Source organism: Columba livia, chromosome 1 (genome assembly GCF_036013475.1).
Source record: "Columba livia isolate bColLiv1 breed racing homer chromosome 1, bColLiv1.pat.W.v2, whole genome shotgun sequence".
Lineage (NCBI taxonomy): Eukaryota > Metazoa > Chordata > Aves > Columbiformes > Columbidae > Columba > Columba livia.
This window is the reverse complement of record NC_088602.1, coordinates 125,791,998-125,814,841: the sequence shown is the minus strand read 5'-3', so window position 1 is coordinate 125,814,841 and position 22,844 is coordinate 125,791,998. Positions and strand designations below refer to the sequence as shown.

General features: G+C 47.6%; 1 protein-coding gene across 8 annotated transcripts in view; it reads right to left on the bottom strand.

Annotated features, from left to right (window-relative positions):
* Positions 1-11,464: 11,464 nt before the first annotated feature.
* CFAP91 (cilia and flagella associated protein 91) overlaps positions 11,465-22,844 on the bottom strand; it is a 35,348-nt gene continuing 23,968 nt past the window's right edge. For 3 of the 8 annotated variants that reach the window (XM_065077223.1, XM_065077249.1, XM_065077226.1), the window contains exons 14-17: positions 22,594-22,815; positions 21,082-21,230; positions 19,775-19,866; positions 11,465-13,708 (exon numbers count right to left, since the gene is read on the bottom strand). In XM_065077223.1, coding sequence (XP_064933295.1) covers positions 13,419-13,708; positions 19,775-19,866; positions 21,082-21,230; positions 22,594-22,815 — 753 coding nt within the window. In that variant the 3' untranslated portion in view covers positions 11,465-13,418. Of the gene's footprint in view, positions 13,763-19,774; positions 19,867-21,081; positions 21,231-22,593; positions 22,816-22,844 lie in introns of all 8 variants that reach the window. The other 5 variants (XM_065077224.1, XM_005502620.4, XM_065077225.1 and 2 more) reach the window with 3 other exon arrangements.

Below are 22,844 nucleotides of genomic sequence, written 5' to 3'. Positions count from 1 at the left end.
CGGGGCCCAGCCAGGGATGTTAAGGGACTTTTTTGGGAAGTGGCCACTGTGAAAGCTTGGTTGTTGTTTTTACTTGTTCACAACCCAGCCCCCCCACCCCCAGCTCTCGATTTGAACAGGCTTCTCTTCCCCAAGGTGCGTACAGGAAAAGGACACTAGGGTTTATAATGTGAACTGTAACAGTCTACTGGTTTATTTTGTAATATTTTTTTAACTGCAGTTTTAACTTGCAGGATGCCACATTCTTCGATAGTTCTGATTTTAAATCCACAGCTAGAATCTGTATTTAATTTCATCTTTTTTTAACCTCTTGCTTTTTTTGATCTCTATTTATTGATGCGTGTTGCCACATCGCCATTATGTTTTTACATTGGTAGAATATTAATAAAATACACATCTGAGTGCTCTCGACGGTAATTTGTACCTGCTGACTTGTAGGAAAGCTGGCTATATATGAGTGTGTGTGTATATATATTATATAAATATATACATGTATACATAGACACAATACTGCTTTTTTTTTTTGTGATTTTGTCTATGATCCCACAACAGTCTGACTGAAGCGTGAGGTGAATGCTTGTTCTAGTCCATCTGTTCAGGGCCCGGGTTTCCTCCCTGCGACAGCGCGTGGTGTGAGCACCCACGTCTCTCTTCCTGCAGTCAAAGCAATATTCCCCGGGCGAGCAGCCGGACGCAGCCGCAGCATAGAAACGAGACTTTCGGAGACCTGGTCTTGTCGTAGGCTTGCGGTTGGTGTCCGCTCCCGCCTTACCCTCCGTCAGAGAAACTGTAGTCGCCTTTGGTGCTTATCGAGCTGTTCCTCAACCCGCGCGTCTCTAGGGCAAGCGGTGGCTTTTTGGGAGGGCACGGACCTTCGCCTGGCCCCGGGGAAGCCGGCAGCAGCGGCTTTGGCAAGCTTGGGGGCAGAAGGGGCTTTGCGCGTGAGCTCGGTGTGGTTCCTCTTCTACCTTTTATCCTGTTGATGTGGGATTTTTTTATTTCATTTTTAATTGCAAGATGTCTCTTAGCAGCCCAGGAGCTCATAAAAGCCCTGCCAGCTCCCTCCTGCCTGACACATGGGGGGGAGGTTTGGGGAGGCAGGAGCTGTTTCAAGGGGTGAGTGACCACCTACCGTGAAACCGATAAACCCTCATGTTAGACCCCTTGGCGATTTGCTGTTGGGCAGATACACAAAAGAAAAAGCAAAGGCTCCACAGCGTTCAGGTGTCATTAAATTCTGGCTGGCTGCAAAGGAAAGCCCATCCATGCTTAAAACCAGAAAGCTTTACAAATCCTGATGTGCGGTTTAATATAGGAAAGGCTGAAGAGCGTCTCCATGTGAGAGCTCAGCCAGTCCGTGTCCCGAAAGGTAAGTGGAGGGGCTTGGTTGACCCAGTGATCCAAATAGATGCGGAGACTCAAAAAGTAGGGCAGTGGCAGGGTCTGGATCTGCTGTGTAGGCGAGGCTGCTGGAGCGCTGGCCACAGACGCTGGTATTTGGAGGCAGTAAATACCAAGTCTTTAAAAAAAAAAAAAAAAGGAAAAATTGCTGCTTGTGCCAGGAAACGTGGCTTTTCTTCTTTTTTTGTGGTGGTGTTTTTTGTTTGTGTTTTTTTGTTGTTGTTGTTTTTCTTCTTTTAGGTCTGGTGGAGGGGATTTAAGAGCTTTTCTCTCTGGTTTTGTGACTGTGCCGGCATTTGTGTGTGTCTTGTGTGTGTGTGTGTGTGTGTGTGTGTGTGTGTGTGTGTTAGGCTGGGGGGAGGGTCGGGGGTGCCCCTCTGGTTTTATTTCTTCTTCTTTTTCTTTTTTTTTTCCAAGGATCATGGCAGGATCACACACTCTTTTATACAAGTTAGATCCAGATCTTTCAATAACCTTTTTTTTGTAAATAATAATTAAAAAAAAATACAAAAAAAAAAACAACAATGAAAAAACAAAGCTCCTCACCAAATTCAAGCTTGTACATTATTATTTTTGGTTGTTTTAGAATTTTGAGTTTTATTCTTTTGTATGTAAATATGTGGACCCAGGAACTGTTATTAATGAGCAAAAAGTTACCGTTCAGGGCAGTGATTCTGTTTAATAATCAGACAAATTGTAGACGAGCTTTTTAAAGCCATATAGTTTTAACTCTGTACAGTAGGTACCGGCCTGTATTATTGTAACAATAACTCTAGCGATGTATAGTGTATCTATATAGTTTGGAGTGCCTTCGCTTCCATGATTTTTTGAATTTTATTTCCCGTTATTTCCACCCCCCCCCACCCCCTTTATTAACAATGTCGCCCACCCCGAACCCACATCTTTGCTCCCCCCTGCTCTGCTTTCTAACTCTTTGAGTGCTGTAAGGTTTCGGTGATACCCTGATCAGTAGCGGAACGAAAGGAAACCGTCTCCACCGCCACCCACGTCCTCGGAGCCGTGGCTTGTTCGGGATGTCTCCAAGTTGCCCACCCTGCCACTCCTGCCCCCCCCACCACTTGCAGCCACCGGTTCCATTGGGACACTTGCCCTCGCAGCTCGTTTAGACTTTGCTCGTCTCTTCCCCCCCCCAACCCCTAAATCCTGCGCCCGGGAGCCATCTGGGCTGCAGCAGCTTCCAGGAGTCTTGGCCTTTCCACCCCCTCTCTGTGGCTGTGCCAGGGCAGTGGCCGGGCCTGGGGGGTGGAAAGGACCCCCGGGGAGGGGACCCCCCAGTGCCCCACAGCCTTCGGAGCCCCCGGCCGCGGTGGGAGCGGGGGCACGGCCGTAGGAGACCACGGTGGGTTTTTTTCTGCCAGGGGAACTGCGTGTTCCCTTTCTCTTCTCCTTATTTGACCCCCCCATGACCCTCCCCGAAGTCACTTTTTGTTTTCTTGAGATGATCAGTTTAACATGACTCTTGATTTCTTGTGCCCAGCACGAAGGCCTTGTTTCGAAAACTAGTTTGCTTGTGTTCTACTACCTTGTTAGTATTCCACATAAGATTGTCTTGAATGGGAAAACACTTAACTCTTTACCAAACCAAAGGTTGCTGTTTTATTTCGAAGCATCTCGTGTTCATTCCAGTGAAGCAGAGGCTGCACTTTCTTTCTGGTGACACGAAGGTCAGTGATGCCAAGCTGTTGGCGACAGTCCGCTCAGAGCTGTCCCTCTCTTCTTTTACCCTCTTTCGGGCTTGTTTTTAACCCAGTCTGGTCTTGGTCTGTCCTTGACGTCAGCCCTGCTGTGGCGTGGGTCTCTGAGCCGGGCTTGATCGCAGTCTGTCTCCCCTGACGGACACCCGGTCAAGACGCTGGTGTTCTTTAATATTAAATTTATCTACCTTGCTAGGAAAAAAAACAATAATAAATTACCTGCAAAAGATAATTGGCTGGTAGAAGATCCCCGAACACTTTGTTCCCTTATTTCGAAGGCAAGCTGTACCTAAAATAACAGCAGGTGCCCGCGACTTGCAACTTAAATTCCCCCCTGGTTTTCAGTACTTGGGAAATAGAAGTCTAAGCAGCCTGTCACTCGTGCTCCTGTACTGGGAACCTCGGCCACCACGGAGGAAAAGGAAAAGCCGATGAGGAGAAGCACAGTCGGGTATTCGGTCCAGGCTCTGCCTCTCGGAGCCGCCTGCCAGCGGGTACCCTGGGGGGGCAGCCGGTTCCCACGGGGCTCTCGGCCGCTGCTGCCCGCAGTCGGCTTCGTTTTGCAACACTGCAATAACAGCAAAACGACAGGGAAGGAAGAAAACAGTACCTAAGGGGTTAGCTCGAGAAAAGTAGCTTCCTTGTGTTGGTCTTTCTCAGTTTATTTTTAATATATATATATATAAAATATATTTATATATATATAATTTGCTTGCCTGTAAAATTTGCGTTCATTAATGTGTTGCTGATGGATCACTTGGGCCTGTACACACCAATTAGCGTGACCACTTCCATCTTAAAAACAGAAATCTAAAAATTATATATATATTAAGGACTGTGGGTTGTATACAAACTATTGCATACACTTGTGCAAATCTGTCTTGATTTAAAGGAAAAGCAAAACCTGTATAACATTATTACTACTTGAATGCCTCTGTGACTGATTTTTTTTTTGTTTTTCATTTTAAATATAAACTTTTTTTGTGGAAAGTATGCTTAATGTTTTATTATTTCCCCCGCCCCGTTCCCCTTGTAAATACGTTTTGTTCTGTGTGACTCGGTTCGGAAATAGTTAACTGGTACTGTAATTTGCATTAAATAAAAAGTAGGTTAGCCTGGAAATGAAATTTAAAAAAAATACCAAGTGTGTGGTCTTTATTTCAAAAACGTGCCCCTTTCTTTCCTCCTCCTCTTTCCCTCCTCTGCCCCTTGTTCCTCGCCCTTGCACCTCTTCCCACTCCGCGAGAGTAGGTGGACGTGAGTCTTTGTAATAATGATTAAAAGAAAAAAACCACAAGAAATAAGCATGTTTTCTTAAATGAGCTGTGTTATTCCATGCTGTTTTTCAAGAGGTGCCAGCTTGTCTAGAATACCGTTTGATTTGATGGAGAGAGGAACCCTGGGACACAAATATTTCAAATTAAAACCAACCGATCTTCCTTTACCGTCCACCTATAGATACAAACTTAAGAACCTGTGTAAACTGCTGGCTTTGAATCCTGCACTCATGGTTGTTTGGGGTTGTTTTTTTGTTGTTTTTTTTTTTTTTTTTTTCGGGTTTTTTAAATCATTGGATCCCATTAGTAATGTTATTTGGTGGTGATCTGTAAAGTTTGTCAAGACCACGTCCAGTGGACCGTTCCTCCAGCAAATCAGCACGTAGCTATCTCTGAGTTGGGTTTCCGGTACTGGATAATGTATGTATTAAACATGACATGTCTATTAGCGCAAAAGAAAAAAGAAAAAAAAAAGAAAAAAAAAAAAAAGAATAAAATCCTTTTTTTGGGCTGGCTGACCTGGCCGAATCCATTCTGTTGCTATCCTAAAGGCTAGATGCGAGGTCATGTGACTGCTGCTTCAATAAAAACAAATTTATATTGCAAATAAGCCTCCTCTTGGTTTGTTCGTCTGCCGCGGGCGTCTGGGTGAAACCTCCTCTGCTGGGCCCTGGGCTGGAGCCTCCGCCTGGGGCTGCTCTGGGGCGGTGCGAGGGGGTGTCCGGGTTGCCCCCAGACGGCTGCTTGGGGAGAGACATTGGTGTATTAGGCAGGTGCCCTGCTACATTCATTAGGTGTCCCCAGCTCCCAGGGCTGGGCAGCGGTGGTGGCGGGAGAGTTGATGCCCTTGGTGGGTCTGCACTGTAAGTGTTGGGTGAGGCTCCCTCACAGAATCACAGAACGTTAGGGATTGGAAGGGACCTTGAAAGATCATCTAGTCCAATCCCCCTGCCAGAGCAGGAACACCCAGATGAGGTTACACAGGAACATGTCCAGGCGGGTTTTGAATGTCTCCAGAGAAGGAGACTCCACAACCCCCCTGGGCAGCCTGTTCCAGTGCTCTGGCACCCTCACTGAGAAGAAGTTTCTTCTCATATTTAAGTGGAACCTCCAACACCACCTCTGCAGGTTCCCCCCAACTAAGGCATTTGGGGGTTGTTCTCACCCTTCTGGGTGCTGAGGCTCAAAGCAGGTACCAGCCCCCCTGCCAGCTGGGGGATGGACCCAAGGGGCATCTTTTGTTCAGCCTCTGCCACTCTGGCAGGTGCTGGGATGCCGGGGTGGCAGGGCCAGGCAGCAGGCCCCGAAAGCAACACAGGTGACCAGCTGCTGTCCCATCAGTCCCACAGTGTCACCAGGATTCAGGCTGCGTGTTACTCGTGTGCTGAGACAAGACCTGCTCTGCTCAACCAGTCCAGCCCCTGGCATTAAGGGTGGACAGCTATATCTGCAAAGGCATCAGTGCCTGAACTACAGCTCTTCACTGGGTGAGTTTATTGATTTAAAGTTTGCTGCTGGTGGGGAGTTCCTCACAATCCTCAGTGATTCAGGATGGTGGTTAATTATTCTTGGCCACTTCCCTAGACACACACGCACTGGGGCCTCCCGTCTCTTCTGACCTTCCTTCACCACAATGCGAGCTGTGGGCTCTCTTTCTGCATCGTATTAGCACAGGAGCCCTCTGCTCCAGCCTCGGGTCTCTCTTTTGAACATCAAAGCCCCTTGACTGGGATCCTGTCACCTCATAACTTCTTGCTAAGCTGACTGGAAGGAGATCTTCAGCTACTTCACATCTTTTCTAATCATTCCCATTTTATCTCCTCTACAGTTGCTTTTAACGCTCTTCTTAAGCAGTGGGTACCCAAATCAACCCAGCGGTTTCCTGCAGTGGTCTTCCCAGTGTGGAATGCAGGCACTAGTGAGCATCTTGCAGCTGGTGCCTCTGTCTCCTTACCCAAGGACTGCATTCGCCCTTCTGTGTGGAGGCTGCAGTTGTCCAGTTTATCCATTATCCCCTCCTCTTGCAAACCCTGCAAAGATTACCTACGAGACCTTTTACACCTTCATCCCAACCACCTTTTAAAGAGAAATAATAAGCACCTTAGCATCAAGAGCCAGTCCCCACACAGCCTTCCAGCGAACAGTCATCCTGTCACCATTCCCCATGTGGAAATACCTTACAATACCTGTCTGTAAACCAGGTCCAAATCCACTTAGTTGTCATCACCAGTGCCCTTGGATGATTTAAAATGCTAACCAAACGCAAAGCGGTACCAAGCTGAATGTGGTACAGAAGTCTGCTCCCCTGATGTGCTCTGTCTTTATTGACCAAACTTCCAACCACCTGGGTTGGAATTAAAAGTCGGATTCAAGACTGCTGGCACCATTTGTTGTCTGGAAGGTGGCAGATTTCAGGCTGCTGATTTTAATGCCCAAGCGGCTTTTTCTTTCTGTGGGAGAAGAACAAGAGCCACAAAGGAGGAGGGGACCAAGCTGTGGAATGCAGAGGGGAGAGCAGGAGCACTGCGGTTTGTGTCTGAATTGCTGAGTCCAGTTGCTTGGAGACAGCGAGCCCAGCAGATGGTACACAACCTCATTAGCCAGTCTTGAACCCCGCTTCCCTCCCTTGGCTCCGGGAAGGGCTTGGCTGGGTCATCATCCTCTCTTCCCTCGCTCGCCTTGGTGGGGTGGCGCTCCTGGCAAGGGCAGGGCTGCTCCATCTTTGCTGGCTTTGCTAAACCAGTCATGCCCAAAGGCTGCAGGGTCAGACCTGACCTGCTGCCAAAGCCGAGCTCTGGTGGGAAAGGAAGGTGTGTAGGTAGCAACACCAGACAGGGCACAGCGGGAAACCCATGCTCACGTCTTGGTGTGAATGTCACAACTGCTGAGGCGCTGGAGCAGAGCCCAGTCCCCCAAACAAACACCTGCTGGTGCTCACTGCAGGAGACAGTGCAGGCGACAATGGTCAGAGCTGTAAGGAAGAGCTGGACTTTGTCAGCAAACACCTGCCTTTCGTCAATGCAGGAATGCAGTCCTGGATCTTGTTGCATGCCTAGCTAGCTCCTGATGTCCTGGCACAGATGCTTTCTTCTTAGTATATCCTGTGGCCCTCTGAGAGTCTGCTCGGTTGGTCTTCCATGTGGTCAGCAGAGTTAAAGCCTTTGCTTTCAGGGACTCTCCGCTCTCTGCATCACCCGTCTCCACTGGTGTTCTCCAGAGGCAAGGCTGGGTCCTCCAAGGCAAGGCAGGTGGAGAGCAATCAACCTCTTCCCTTGTGGAAGCCTGCAAGTGGCTCCAGCAGAGCATCTGTGTCCAGGGTGCTCTGTTGGGAGAGCCGCAGCACGTGGCCTGAGGCCAGAGCAGCCTGCAGAGCACGAAAATGCAGCTGTGGGCAAACAAAACCTGGTCCCCAGGCAGAGATTCTTGGCTGAGCACAGCCCCTCTCCAGCAGAGCAGTCACAGGTCTTGCGTATGGTGGCAGGGCCCTGGGGTCTGCATGTGTAATGGATTGCTGAATAGAGAGGGTGGGGGGGGGGGGTCAGTTTTGGTGTTGTATTTGCTTTTTCCCTAAGCAAAGTTTTTAAAAACTGGTTGAATCCAAGAGTTAGGACAGGGCACTTCATCCTCGCTTGTTTGAACGCCCTGTGCTTTACGCCACCTCCCTGTGGCGAGCATGTGCGGGGTGCAGATGTGGGCTGCTGGCACAGGAACGCATGGCAGGTCTCCTCAGAGGGAGGTGGAGCTGGAGCTGCTGGGAGCGAGGTGGGGTCAGATGCGTGGTGGGAACGGCACGTGAGCATGAGAGGAAGCAAGAGGTATTCAAACTCTGCGTCCTCCTCTCACCAGCCACTGGCTGCCCCATGTTTCCTGCAGCGTGAAGGCAGGCACGTCCTCCTCCTCCATCTGCGTCTCGTTCCTGTAACCGAGTCCTTTGCCAGGCAAGAGTGCTCAGGAGCTGGATGGTGATTGCTGGCAAAACCCAGGTGGTTTGAGGGTGTTTTTGCTCAAGGAGATCATCGATGTTGCTTGGGATGCTGTTGTTTGTTAGCAGCCCTGCGAAACAAAGAGGACCACCCAGCTGGGGAGCCTTTGCACCTCACTCCTCTCTCAAGATTTTTGTTTCAGGGCACCAGGCCTAGGAACAGGTTGGTCAATGGAAGCTGGTTCTGCTGGAGATGGCAAACTTGGGGCCTGCACAGCAATGAAAAATGGTCTGCATTTGGCTGAAGGAGTAATTACATGGGCAGGTGGAAAAAGTCTTCAATATGTAAGGAACCAACATTGTGTTTGCAAAAGGATTTAAAGGGAAGGGCTGGCTGTTACTGGCTCAGTAATAAAAGGGAGATTCATTCTTAGGGTCAATCCTGCAGCAGCTTGAGGAGAGAGGAGGGAATGCAGCTTTCCAGTCTCCTGAATGCTGGTGGGAGCTGCTGCTTTCCAAAGGCTAGCGATGTACAGCAGTGGATGAGGAGATGCTGGCCGAGAAGGCTGTTTAGGAGAGCAGAAGGGGTAGCGGTCTCTCAGTCTAGGGACTACATAAGAGCCCTGGTTACATATTTCAGGCTTCTTGCTGCATCTGTATTCAGAGCACCGGTGGTGTTCACGCTCGGTGCTGACGTTGTCACCAAGAGCAACAGCATCGGGTCCTGGCTGCGCAGCTGCAATCAGCTCACAGCAATTTGTGCTGCAGGTAGAACAAACGCTTCCAGCCACTGCCCCGAGGAAGAGGATGAACATCCCCACACCCAGCACTGGATGAGGAGCTCCGGGACTGGCCAAGGAGCACGGGTTATATGAAAGCTCTCGGTTGGGGGAACGAGATGTGATAAATGTCACGTGGCTGGGCTGTGCAACAGGTCCAACCAGCCGTGGACAGGCAGACAGCTGCGATGGTGAGTGCGTGCAGGGGCAGGCACGGCTCCCAGGTCTGTTGGGGACGTTGTGCTGAGCCAGGCTGGCCTGGGAGGGCTCTGGCCAGTGGGATACAGGTGACCAACCCAGGAAGGGAACGGGAATGGGACATCCCTTCACAGTGCTGCACAAAGGATTTGGGCTTTGGCACATGGGAACAGGCCAAGAGAAGTGGCCTGGACTCCAGCCACGGGAGGTGGAGGAAGAGGCGCGTGGGGTTGACACAGTGCGTGGGAGGAAAGGAAAAACGAGAGGGAGCGATACGATCGGAGCAGAGAGCCAGAGCTGCTGCTCCTCCCCAGGTTTCGGCATACACCCTTCCCACCGGCCCGCTGGGGTTTTCTCTCTCCTGTCTGCTGAGATGCTTCCCCTGCCAGTTCCACTGCCGGCAGTGGCTGTGAGGAGCAGTGGGGGCCTCAGCCCAGTGCCGCACCAGGCAAAATGAATTTACTAGTCTGGGTGGTTAACATCTTAGGGAGGAGTTGGCAGTTCTGGCAGATATTCAAAACTATTCCTGCCTCTCTGGTGGGGTGGAGGGCGCAGGTATGAAACAACAGCTCCTCTTCCAAGCCCAGGCCCAACTTTGGAGGTCACTGAGGTGAGGAGGCTGGTGGTTGCCAAGAAGATACTGATTCACCAGTCAGGAATCAGAAATGCATGAAGAGGCTTTTGATGGAAGCAGGGAGACAGGGCTGGGAGGAGGTGACGTTAGTACCATCAGTGCAATTGGATCTTGCTAAAAGCCTTTGGCATGTGAGGATGGCTGCTCCGTCAGGCTCAATTCAGCCTCTGGCATGTGTGAGGGCTGAACTGAGCCCAACAGAGTAGCAGGCAGATGGTAAATGTAAGGGACCAATGCTATTTAATGTCTTCATCAGTGGCATGTACAGCAGGATCAATGCACCCTCACCAAGTTTGTGGGTGACACCAAGCTGGGTGGTGAAGTTGATTCACTTGGGGGAAGGGATGCCATCCAGAGGGACCTTCAGGCTGGAGCAGTGGGCCCGTGTGAACATCATGAAGTTCAGTAAGGTCAAGGTCCTGCATCTCAGTCAGGACCATACCTGGAGAAGAGAAAGCTCTGGGGACACCTTATTGTGTCTTTTCAAGATATAGAGTGCTTGTAAGAAGGACAGAGAGGGGCTTTTTACCAAGGCCTGTAGTGACAGGACAAGGGGCAATGGTTATATGCTGAAGGAGGGTAGTTTTAGACTGGACATAAGGAAGAAATGTTTTACTATGAGGGTGGTGAGAAACCTGGTCTAGTGGAAGGTGTCCCTGCCCATGGCAGTGGGATTGGACTAGATGATCTTTAAGGTCCCTTCCAACCCAAACCATTCTGCACTTCTGATTAAAAAGGTGTGTTGGCTTCCAGTTATCCTACCAAAAGTCCTTTTTGCTGGTCTGAACTGTAGTTACCGCAATAGGATTTCCTCCTTGCACTCTGCAAGAGCGTATCGGCAGGGGAGACCCAAGACAATTTGCATTCGTTTCCAGCAAAGAGACCAATTTTTCACCATTCTCACAGCACAGTGACCCTCGTTTGGTTCAGGCCAACTCCTGCACCTGCAGAAGCCAGCAGTGGCCCAGCCAGGGCAGCTGCTGAAAGAAAAGCGGCACAAGCGGAATTTCCCCGGTTGTTGCCACTGCATTGGTTCAGCCCTGGAGGCATCTGCTGTGTTTTTTTCGGGTAGGGGCTCCTCCCCAGGGTTATTCTGGATTCTGCTAGGAGAGGGAACGGTGCATTCTTGTGCTATTGATTTATGAACCCAATTCCCTCTCACTGTGATAGTTTTCTTTCTCAAGGCACATTCTGCAAAGCTTGAAAGAAAAATCACAGATATGACAATTGAAAGCAGTTTCTAGAACAGAGTTTCCTGCAGGAATCCTGCCATGGCCCTCAGTTTACATGCCAGGCAATGTCATGTTGAAAAGATGGCTTTACCCTGACAGCGTCCCTTAAATCATAACAGAAGCCAAGACATTTATAGCTCAGCCTGTGCACAGCATCTGGAGTCCCCTAACCCCTCGTTGTCATGCAAAGGGCTGTATTCCCGAAGCAAAGGGCTGTATTCCCGAAGCAGCCCAGAGCACTGCAACCTACGTTCATTCCCACACCTGTTGGAATACTTCTGATCTTTACAAAAAAAACACATCAAATTGTACAGTGAGCCACAAGGAGAAGGTTTATTTCAACATGCCATCTCAGAAATACAGTAAATGTCTCAATGGATCAGTCTTCCTGTTCCGCTGCATCAAGTTTTCCATGTCTCTCTTATTACATTGGATTTAGTGATTCATGTTATCCCCCCCTTTCAACCAGGCTAAATTTGTCCAAGGTGGCCTGAGGCAAAAGAGCACAACTTCTCCTCCCACGCTGTGGGGAGTGTTTCTGTGTTTGCATTTGCTACCTTCCCTTTTGCTGACTCGCTACATACACTGTGAGAATATTCCCAAGCCCCTTAACCATCATCCTCACAGAGTCCTCACCAAAATTCACCACCCACCTCTAACTTTGGCCAGATTTTGCGATGCTTACAGAGGCTGCCTGACCCCACTGCTCACCTGGTGCCCACCTAGTTCAGTGATCTGGAGACCAGCTGCAGTTTCTTGGTGTGACTCTAATTTTCCTCTCTCCAGTTCTTATTTACAGCTCACTGGAATATGGGGGTATTCAGAATTCTTTTTTCTCCTCTCTCTTCTGCCTGCCACCCCACCCTCAGCCACATCCACAAAACAGAAAGCCGACACAAAATTTTTCCAGGAATGCACTAATGAGCCTGAATTTTTGACCAGCTGCTGGTTTGTGTTTTGAAGGAGCAGCACTACGAGCAGGATTAGTTAGCTGGACCATACCTGAGGCTTCACAGCCCAGCACAAAGAAGGGGCTATCAGTTACAGAGAAATGGTGGCAGCACACAGTGATCAGCCCATTAATCACGTTAGCACCGAGAGCCAATACTGCTATTTGTTGCGTAAGTTGTAGCCAGAGCATCAATGAGTAAGCATTTCGGATGTGCTGGTGTGGCTGTGCCTGCTCCTCCGAAAGCTGATGCGGTTGATGTTGGTATCGGCGTCAATGTACTTTTCAGACGCTAAACCCACAGAGCTCAGGAATTTTGACAGGTGAGTGCTGGAGAGCTGAGCCAGTCCCTGACAGCTCCCTGATGGGCAGCACTGTGCCTGTCTGCAGCCCGCTGCTTCCTGACATCCTGAGCTGGAGCACCCCTGTGCTTGCAAACAAGGCAAAGCCAGCATCATTTCTGCATAGTCCCCTGGAGCTGAAAAGCCAGAGTGACTAACGCTGTTCTGAGAAAAATCAGATTATTTCCATAACTGTTCTCCTTTGGGATGATAAAAAGCAAGAGGTCAGCCCAGAGAGCAGCATTTCTGGAAAAGCCATAAGCACTGGCTAATGGGTTCTCTGCACAAGCTACATCAGCCCCTGCCATGTCACTCTGCCATCACCCGGCCTTAGTTATTAGTGCCAGACACCGCCTGGTTGGCAGGAACCACTCTGCTGAGGTCAAGGGCACCTCTTCTTTATGCAAGGACTAATTATGTGAAAAGATGATGCAAGATCTGACTGTTCTCATTCAGCTTCAATGCTTTATTAATAGCAGTGTAAATGCAGGAAGCCACCCTTCACTTTAGTCCACTATGGAAATTGGTGGGATGTGCTCGAGAAAAGACTCTGTGTATGGTCTGAACTCAAAATTTCTCACTGCTGGAATATTGGTTCATTTAATGTTACTGATGCAAGGAAATACCATCAAAAGCCAAGGTGCAGATCTTCATTTGTCTGTGCCAGAAAAACAAACAAGAAGTGCTAACACTGCTTGCTCACTCAAGCTTCTCTTAATAATTAGCTAATGAGGTCCAAAGCTAGTTGGGAATGGGGGGGAGCTGGGGCTGCCACATCAAAATGTATACAGAGTGGTTCCAGAACAACATTGCTGGCAGGCACCAGGAGAGACAACCCAAGGGAGAGAGAGGATTTGCCATTCTCCATGCCCTGAAAAAAAGTAAATATAATGTGCTTCCCTCTCCTGACCAATGCTCCCAGTTCACATCACACGGGGGTAGGGAAACTCACCTGGCTTATCTTCTGCCTTTAGGAGGCTGTGGGATCCTCATCTGATTCGTCTGACGTCTCTCCTGGGCTTTCTTCAAACAGAAGTTTAGCTGCTACTTGTGCAACTGGAGCAGAGCAAATCCTGTCAGCCGCCCTTGCTCCAGCAGCTGTCCCACTCAAAGCAGCACTTGCTGTTCCAGCAGGAGGATCTCCCTTTATCTTGCTGGCAGATGTCTCCCGAGGTAGCGCCAGTTCAGCCACCACCCTCTCTGTGCCCCTGTGGATGATCTGATGCGCAGCATAGATGTGTTTTCTTTGGGACTGCCTCACTGTGCATAAAAAGAGGCAAGTTTTTTACTTGGCAATGTACAGCAAAGTGTTCTCTGTAGGGGAGAAGGGAGGGACAGCTTTTAGCCTTCCTGCAGCTGTAGAAAAGCCCATCTCAGGAAAAAATTCACGCCCTTCTAACTTTGGCTGAAAGTGTTCTACTGCCACCTAATAGCAGCAACCAACTTTGCATTTCACTTTGAAGACTAGCCCCCGCAGTGGGAAGCACAGCCAGAGTGATTTCCTTTCCCGTCTAGGGCACAACCGCCCAAGATATGTTATCAGGCTTTAAAATAACTTCTCCTTCGGTGTCTGTTAATTGCAGCAGGTCTCTGGAAGACTGGAGCTGAAATCTGCCCTCTCCTGTGTTATGATTTTGCCTGCACTGAAAAACTCTTACTGAGTTCAAAGACTTGGAGACAGTATAGACACATTAAGACCGTCTCCCTTTTGCTACTGCAGGATTGTTCTTTACTGTGTTTTACAGTTTTCATACAATCCCATTTGTATATATTTCTGGCCCGCCTGTTGGGAAATAATTACTCAAGCCAAATGCTTCATCCTACAACTCTCTTCATTGTTTTTCACTATTCTTTGTTCCCTTTTTTCTCTCTTTAGACTTAAGATGCTGGTAAACCACCATGGGAATTGAAATACTGTGTTCTTGTAAGGAGGGTGTGGGGAATGTTGCAGGAAAGAACTGTGGCTCTCACCATGTCACTTCTCTGCAAAAGTTCACGACTTCCTTGTTGCTTTGGTCCACTTAAGGCTGAGCTGTACTTTAACTGTGAATGTGAACCACTGGTGTCTTGCGTGCTGTCATACAGCTCTGCATGCTGTCACTGACTGTCACCCAATGTTACTAACCCATCCTGTTTGTGTTCATCCAGCTCCCAGGTCCATTTTGTTAACAATGAATGCAATGGGATCTCACTTGCATTTGAAAAGCTGACTTTCACCAGCCAGCTCTCAATTTCCAGGAGAGTTTTCTCTACCCAAGGCATTTTGGCTTCAATCCTGTGTGCACCGACTACATCAACTATGCTAGACTCGAAAGGGGGTGGGGTGGTAGCTGGGCTTGCATCAGTAGGGCATCACTCTAGAGTTCATGAAGGCTGGGAAGCCCCCCATACCCCTGAGATGAAATCGGAGTGCTCAGCTCGCTCTCTGAAATGCCTGTACACCAATGCACACAGCATGGGGAATAAGCAGGAGGAGTTAGAAACCTGTGTTTGGGCAGGAGATTATGACCTAGTGGCAATTACGGAGACATGGTGGGACAGTACGCATGACTGGAATGTGGTCATGGATGGCTATGTCCTTCTCAGGAAAGACAGGCCAACCAGGCATGGTGGTGGAGTTGCCCTTTATGTGAGAGAGCAACTACAATTTATTGAGTATTGTCCAGGCATGGATGAGGAGCGAGTTGAGAGTCTGTGGGTGAAAGTTAAGGGGCAGGCTGGCAAGGGTGATACTCTTGTGGGCATCTATTACAGGCCACCAGATCAGGATGAGGAAGTTGATGAGGCCTCTACAGACAGCTGGGAGCTGCTTTGCAATCACAGGCCCTGGTTGTGGTGGGGGATTTTAACTTCCCTGATGTTTGTTGGAAAGACTACTCGGCCAGCCAGCCACAGTCTAGGAGGTTCCTCCAGTGCACTAACGATAACTTTCTGATGCAAAGGGTGGAGGAGATGACTAGAAGAGGTGCATTGCTGGATCTCATCCTCACTAACAAGGAGGGTCTGGTTGAAGCGGTAAAGATTGAGGGCTGCCTTGGTTGCAGCGACCATGAGATGGTGGAGTTCAGGATCTCATGTGGTAGAAGCAGGACAGCAAGCAGAATTGCAACCCTGGATTTCAGCAAGGCAAACTTTGGCCTTTTCAGGCAATTGCTAAGGGAAATCCCATGGGTAAGGCTGCTTGAAGGTAAAGGGGCCCAAGATAGTCGGTTAGTATTCAGGGACTGTTTCTACTGGGCACAAGATCAGAGCATCCCGACACGTAGGAAGTCAAGGAAGGGAGCGAGGAGACCTGCGTGGTTAAACAGGGAGCTGCTGGGCAAGCTCAAGTGGAAGAGAAGAGTTTATGGAACATGGAAGGAGGGGCTGGCCACTTGGGAAGAACATAAGGCTGTTGTCAGAGGGTGTAGAGGGGCAACTAGGAAAGCTAAGGCCTCCTTAGAATTCAACCTGGTGAGAGGGGTCATGGACAACAGGAAGAGCTTTTTCCAATACGAGGCAGATAAAACTGACACCAGAGGCAATGTAGGCCCACTGATGAACAAGGTGGGTGCCCTGGTGACCGAAGATACAGAGAAGACAGAGTTACTGAATGCCTTCTTTGTCTCTGTCTACTCTGCCGGAGGCTGTCCTGAGGAGCCCCGTACCAGTGAGGCTCCAGAGGAAGTCAGGACAATGGAGGAGTTTGCCTCGGTTGATGAGGACTGGGTTAGGGAGCAGTTAGGCAATCTGGACATCCATAAATCCATGGGTCCAAATGGGGTGCACCCGCGGGTGATGAGGGAGCTGGCTGAGGTCATTGCTGGACCACTCTCCATCATCTTTGCCAAGTCTTGGGAAACGGGAGAGGTGCCTGAGGACTGGAGGAAAGCAAATGTTACTCCAGTCTTCAAAAAGGGCAAGAAGGAGGACCCAGGTAACTATAGACCGGTCAGCCTCACCTCTATCCCTGGGAAGCTGATGGAATGACTTATCCTTGGTGCCATCTCAAGGCATATCAGGGATAAGAGGGTCATTAGGGGCAGTCAACATGGCTTCACCAAAGGGAAGTCGTGCTTGACCATCCTCATTGACTTTTATGAAGACATTACAAGATGGATGGATGATGGCAGAGCAGTGGACGTGGTCTACCTTGACTTGAGTAAGGCATTTGACACAGTCTTCCACAGCATCCTCGCAGCTAAACTGAGGGAGTGCGGTCTGGATGATTGGGTAGTGAGGTGGACTGCGAACTGGCTGAAGGGAAGAAGCCAGAGAGTTGTGGTCAATGGGGCAGAGTTTAGTTGGAGGCCAGTATCTAGTGGAGTGCCTCAGGGGTCAGTACTGGGGCCTGTATTATTCAATATACTCATCAGTGATTTGGATGAGGGAATAGAGTGCACTATCAGCAAGTTTGCTGATGACACCAAGGTGGGAGGAGTGGCTGACACGCCAGAAGGCTGTGCTGCCATCCAGCGGGACCTGGACAGGCTGGAGAGTTGGGCGGGGAATAACCTAATGAAATTTAACAAGGGAAAGTGTAGAGTCCTGCATCTGGGTAGGAACAACCCCAGCTTCCAGTATAAGTTGGGGAATGTTCTATTAGAGAGCAGCGTAAGGGAAAGGGACCTGGGGGTCCTGGTGGACAGCAGGATGACCATGAGCCAGCACTGTGCCCTTGTGGCCAGGAAGGCCAATGGCATCCTGGGGTGTATTAGAAGGGGGGTGGTTAGTAGGTCGAGAGAGGTTCTCCTCCCCCTCTACTCTGCCCTGGTGAGACCTCACCTGGAATATTGTGTCCAGTTCTGGGCCCCTCAGTTCCAGAAGGACAGGGAACTGCTGGAGAGAGTCCAGCGGCAGGGCAACAAAGATGAAGGGAGTGGAGCATCTCCCTTATGAGGAAAGGCTGAGGGAGCTGGGTCTCTTTAGCTTGGAGAAGAGGAGACTGAGGGGTGACCTCATTCATGTTTATAAATATGTAAAGGGTGAGTGTCACGAGGGTAGAGCCAAGCTCTTCTCGGTGACAACCAATGATAGGACAAGGAGTAATGGATTCAAACTGGAAGACAAGAGGTTCCACTTAAATTTGAGAATCTTCTTCTCAGTGAGGGTGACAGAGCACTGGAACAGGCTGCCCTGGGAGGTTGTGGAGTCTTCTTCTCTGGAGACATTCAAAACCCGCCTGGACACATTCCTGTGTAACCTCATCTAGGTGTTCCTGCTCCAGCAGGGGGATTGAACTAGATCATCTTTCAAAGTCCCTTTCAATCCCAAACATTCTGTGATTCTGTGATACTCCCCTGGTATTGACACAGTCACTTCCTTCATCCACAGCGAACTCTATCTAAAAGAAAGTGGTCACAAAGTGGCAAGTGATTGTCCTTTTAAAAGCAAGCTTTTTTCATATCGGCACATTGACTTGTACTTCCAGTGAGGGAGGGTTCAGAAATAAGGTGCAAAGGGGTTTCAGGATAAGCCAATATTGGATAATCCTTGCTTTTATGTGTAGGAATGAGATAAAGAGAGAAAAAAAAAAAAAAGGAAAAGAGTAGGTAATGGCATAATAGAGATGTTTAAAGTGGAGATAAAGCGCAGGCAAAGACTGAACTTGCAGGCCCTCAAATCTCTGTTCTACAAATGGATTTGCTTCTCTGGCAGGCCAGACAACTATTCCCTCAGCTCACTTCCTGATAGTTTCAACAAACATGGATACTCAAGCATGCGCCAGGTTGTTAAAACACAGTTTCGTAATGAATGATCTGGCTCACTCTAAGGAAAGTTTTAAAAGCTGCCCTAGAAACACAATACACTGATGCGCTCAAGAGATCTCATGCCATTATTTGACACTGTTTCCTTTGGATTTACGTGGAATAGTTACTGATCCTGCTTCCCCAAGCTATCACTGTGAAGGAGGTTTGTGGTCAGGTGTGATCCTCAGAGTGTACATTTGGTAGAATTCAGCTATTCTGCAATAGCTGAAGAGAGTATGAGCCAGGTCTCTTCCTCCCATTTGATGTCTGCTGTCACAAGAATATTGTGGCAAGTTTCACCTGATCACATCTGAAGGAGCTCTCGTACTTTACCACCTATTCTTCTAGCTCTTTCACCAGCATCCACTTTAATTTTTGGCTGGGTTAACTCCGCTTTCCAGGCAAACCCACTGTAGCTATCACACATTTTGAAGATTTTTTCCCTTTCTTGCTTGGGAGTGCTTCTGAGGTGCTTTGTTCATAAGCTGCTCTTGCATTTAAGCTCAGTACTTATTTTCTTCCTTGATGGTACCTCTGTATGTCCAGAATTCCAGGCCATCTTCGGGTCTTCTCCTTTCTGAAGCAGGCTAACCTGTGTGTGTTAGTGCCTAAGCTACAGTCTTCATTGGCTAAAACTACATCACATGCTTTGGCAGGCTCGCAGAAGGAGAGCTAAGGAGAAGTGACCTGATTTAAGCATATGTAGAAGTGCCAGCTGCTGAATAGACACTGTTGTTGTGACAAATACACAAACTAGGAAGAAAAAGTTCGCACAATTCGAAGACCACAAAATGTGTTTGCAGGGTTTGTGTTTTCATTCACAAAGCACCAAAAAAAGCAACGAAGTAAGTGGCTTTGTTCTTAAGTCAGAGAAGTACACTGTGCAAGGGCTGCTTGCTGCTTCAGACTAAATTTTGATACAATTGCATTTCTTAGGTTATATCTACTTTGTATGGGTGACTGGTTTAGTCACAGCTGTCTGAGTGTCCTAGTCAGTGGAAACATCCCAGTTAAGAACTGCCATTTATTCATGACGGTCAATGTAATATGCAGGTTTCTAGGGCCCCCCCGCTGTGTTTTGACACACACTATTCCATTTTGGCTAAACAGAAGCATTCTTTACCACTGCAAGATTATCTACTTAAAATATGATGCCACTACAGCAAACCCTACAACCTGATATTTGCTTCTAGCTCTCAACCAGCTGGGATGGGGAAGGATATAATCTTCCACATGTGGCATATGTTTAAGTAATCTGCTTGTTAAAGACTTCTACAGTTCTTAGAAATTGTCATATTCACAGCCATGCTACTTAAAGACTTTTCCCAGTTTGTTTTTGAAGGTGCAATGGGCTGCCTCTTTTCACGTAGTTTTATCCAATTTACATAAGGTCTGAATTCAGACCACCATTTTAAAAGAGCAAAGCTCATGAGAAATTGGCAATTAAGGGGCAGAGGGCTTAACTTTCTACCTGCAAAGTGCAAAAGAGGAATCTCAGAGAACTGAGACAACTCTTGACACTGTATCTTTCCTTTCATTGAGCTCGTGAGGAGTGTGAACCACTTCACAAAGAGAATAAAGTTACTGGACTCCTTACCTTTTTCTCTGATAGACATTTTCTCAGCTTCTGGAATCATGAAATCATAAACCAGCTCTGCTACAATCTCTTCTGACTGTAGGCGAGTTCGACTACAGAACAGACATAGAGTGGTATTAGTATTTTAATTTTCTTATCAGATCACCTCTGCAAACACAAGACTCCCTTTTAAATATTCTCACTATTTTCAAGGGAGCGTATTGTCATGGCAGTTAATTGTCAGCTAGGTCTCTCTTTATCCTACAAATAGATGACAGTGTGACTATTCCCCTTTGCACTGCACTGCCAATGTGTTCAGTATTGCACTGGAAAGCAATATTTCCAGGGAAAAGATCACCTTAGACTCATTATCCTCAAAGGCATTTAAGAACCCAGTTCTCACTAATAACAAACTGAGTTAGACACACAGATACCTCAGAGGATTTGCGTCTTTGTCAATTTAGTCTTTGGCCCATTGCTGAGTTTGCTAAATTCTTCCCTTTTGTGACTCTGCATTTGGCTGATCCCCATGCTCTTTTCCATGCCAGTGTTTGGTGGGTTCCCAACTGGCCCAGGAGCTGCATGCTTTATCTATGCTTCATTCTCCCCAAGGATTTCAACATTCTGGTTGTATTCATCTAGTTACAAAATACACAGCTGCTCTACCATAGGAGAGTCACTGTGTCATTGGGATTTTTATGGCTCAATTCCAAAAAAAGAGCATAGAAACTGAACTGGAAGTTTGGCAAGTCCTAAAAAGTATTCACTGCTGATGCCCCAGCCAAACACAAGACTATGGTGTTCTCAACAACTTACTCTACTCAAAGTGCGTTGTCAGGCAGCCATCAATACAACTGACTCCCATGGAAATTGGCAGCTTCTTAAAGAACAGCCACCCCAGAATGAAAGGCTGCTGTATAGCTGTATCTTTTAGCATCTCTTTCAAACAGATTTTCTGTAGTAGTGTAAATAAATGAAAAGACCAGTATGAATGGGTATTGCTTGAGGCAGTTCCCAGATTCACTTAAAGCTCAGTCACAGCATCACATTGGCATGGAGAAATCTAAAAAGGGTGATTCACAGATCCCACAAGTGATTTGCAAAGGGAATCTGGCACATGCTGTATAGAAATAAGGCTCTGATTTATATGTGTGTCCCAGGTAGTAACAGTGCAGTTCTCATACAGCAGTCACATTAATGAAGTGATCTTGAACAGTATTGCTCTGCCCTTCCCATGTCTTAGATTATACACAAAACCACAGATGCAGATGGTCAGGCAGGTTCTAAACTGCTGTAAACAGCCTCTAATGTGCCATTTAATAACGTACCGACTTTCCATTTCATAAGCAATGTCATTGATTTCTACAGCCATTCTCTGAACCTCTTCCCTGGCTTGTTCTTCAGCTGTGTTCTCCATGCTACTCAGGATAATGTCCTCCAAGTAGGAGTCAACAGTGCTCTGGTGCACTTTCACCACCTGGAACAAAACACCAAGAGATTGTTCCTCCACCTGTTGCTGTGCCAGGAGTATGGTGGAAGCAGATTTCCAAAGAAGCAAGAACAACAGATTTTCACCAGACTTTTAATTTCAGGCAGGCCAGCCTGCGATTTGGTTTCAGAGATGGTTTCTGGGAAAAACAACTTAACTATTTACTTTCTAATAATTCTTTCTGAGAATTAATTGAACAGAAACAAGTGCAGGAAAAAATGAAGGGTGGAAGAAAAACTTATTGGCAGATCCAATTCTGCTGCAGCAGGTTAACTCTGTGAATGCAATGGCAGTTGCTTCCTCAGCTCTCATGGTCCCCTGAGCAACAACTGCTAAACAATAATCATTAGTATTGAGTAAATTAATAAGCTTTCATTCAAGCAAATCCTGAAGGAAAAGGTTTCATCAAGCCAGACAAAGTAACATGAATAAAACCAAGATAAAATTACTGGTTTCCTTATAATGGTTGTAGAGCAGAGATTATAGAAATGGGTGTTTTCCTTCTGCTAATCTGAAGGGCATAAGTTTATGGCACTTTGACCCTCTTTGCTTCTCACTCAGAGGTGCAGAAAAGAGATGCTAAAATTAAAAGAAAAATAAACATGATGCCAGACTCCCTTGGTATGAACCTCCTCCCACAAAGCTTGAAAATTATTGGTTTAGTCAATTAGGCTCCCACTCATTCCTTTCAACCGGGAGGAATATGCTTCATGCAGTCAGGAGCCAGGGAATAGGAACAGGACTACAGAATATTTATGGAACATGGTAATTTAGGATTTTTTTTTCTGGATTTCAAGGTTATGTTATCCATTATAATTATTTCAAAATAATTTTTGTACCTCTTGTTGTCACTTTGGGAGTGGGACAAAATATTTTCCAAAGCCTTGTTTAAAGGCATCCTTCCTGGGAAAGCACCTAATAGTCTACTGGACCGACCAAGTGCTGACAAAACTTTATTCCAAAAGATTATCTATGTACATCTGTTCTCCATAGGTGCTGGTTGTAGAAATTTAGAAACCTACATCTGTTCATGGCATGCCTTACAGGACTGTCTGTAAAGGTATTCACATCATCCTTATTTTAACGGGCATGACCCTTTCAGGAAGGAATCACTCTCCCTTCACTAAGCCTTCCCCTTCAATTTTAAAACTAGCCATCACCAAAGTCAGAGCTGAAGCACCTCCCTTCCATCTGGGCCTTCCCACAAGGAGGAAGTTCCCACAAACTACCCACAGTCCCACAGTTATTTTTCCCAGAAACCATCTCGGAAACCAAATCGCAGGCTGGCCTGCCTGAAATTAAAAGTCTAGTGAAAATCTGTTGTTCTTGCTTCTTTGGAAATCTCTCTTGCCTGTTTGAAAAGCTCGTCTTCTTCCTGACGCCGTCTCTCTTCCACTTGACGACGTCCGCTCTCCTCCGCTTCCCGCATCCGCCTCTGCCTCTCAGCCAGCATGACGAAAGCGTGGATCTTCCGTTCTTCTAGCAGCCTCAACAGCTCTTTGGACAGGAAATCTAACATGTTCGCCAATACCCTTCCTTCTTCCCTGGCCAAGTGGTTTTCCACGGATGACAGCTTTAAAAAAAAAAAATGCAAAGAATTGT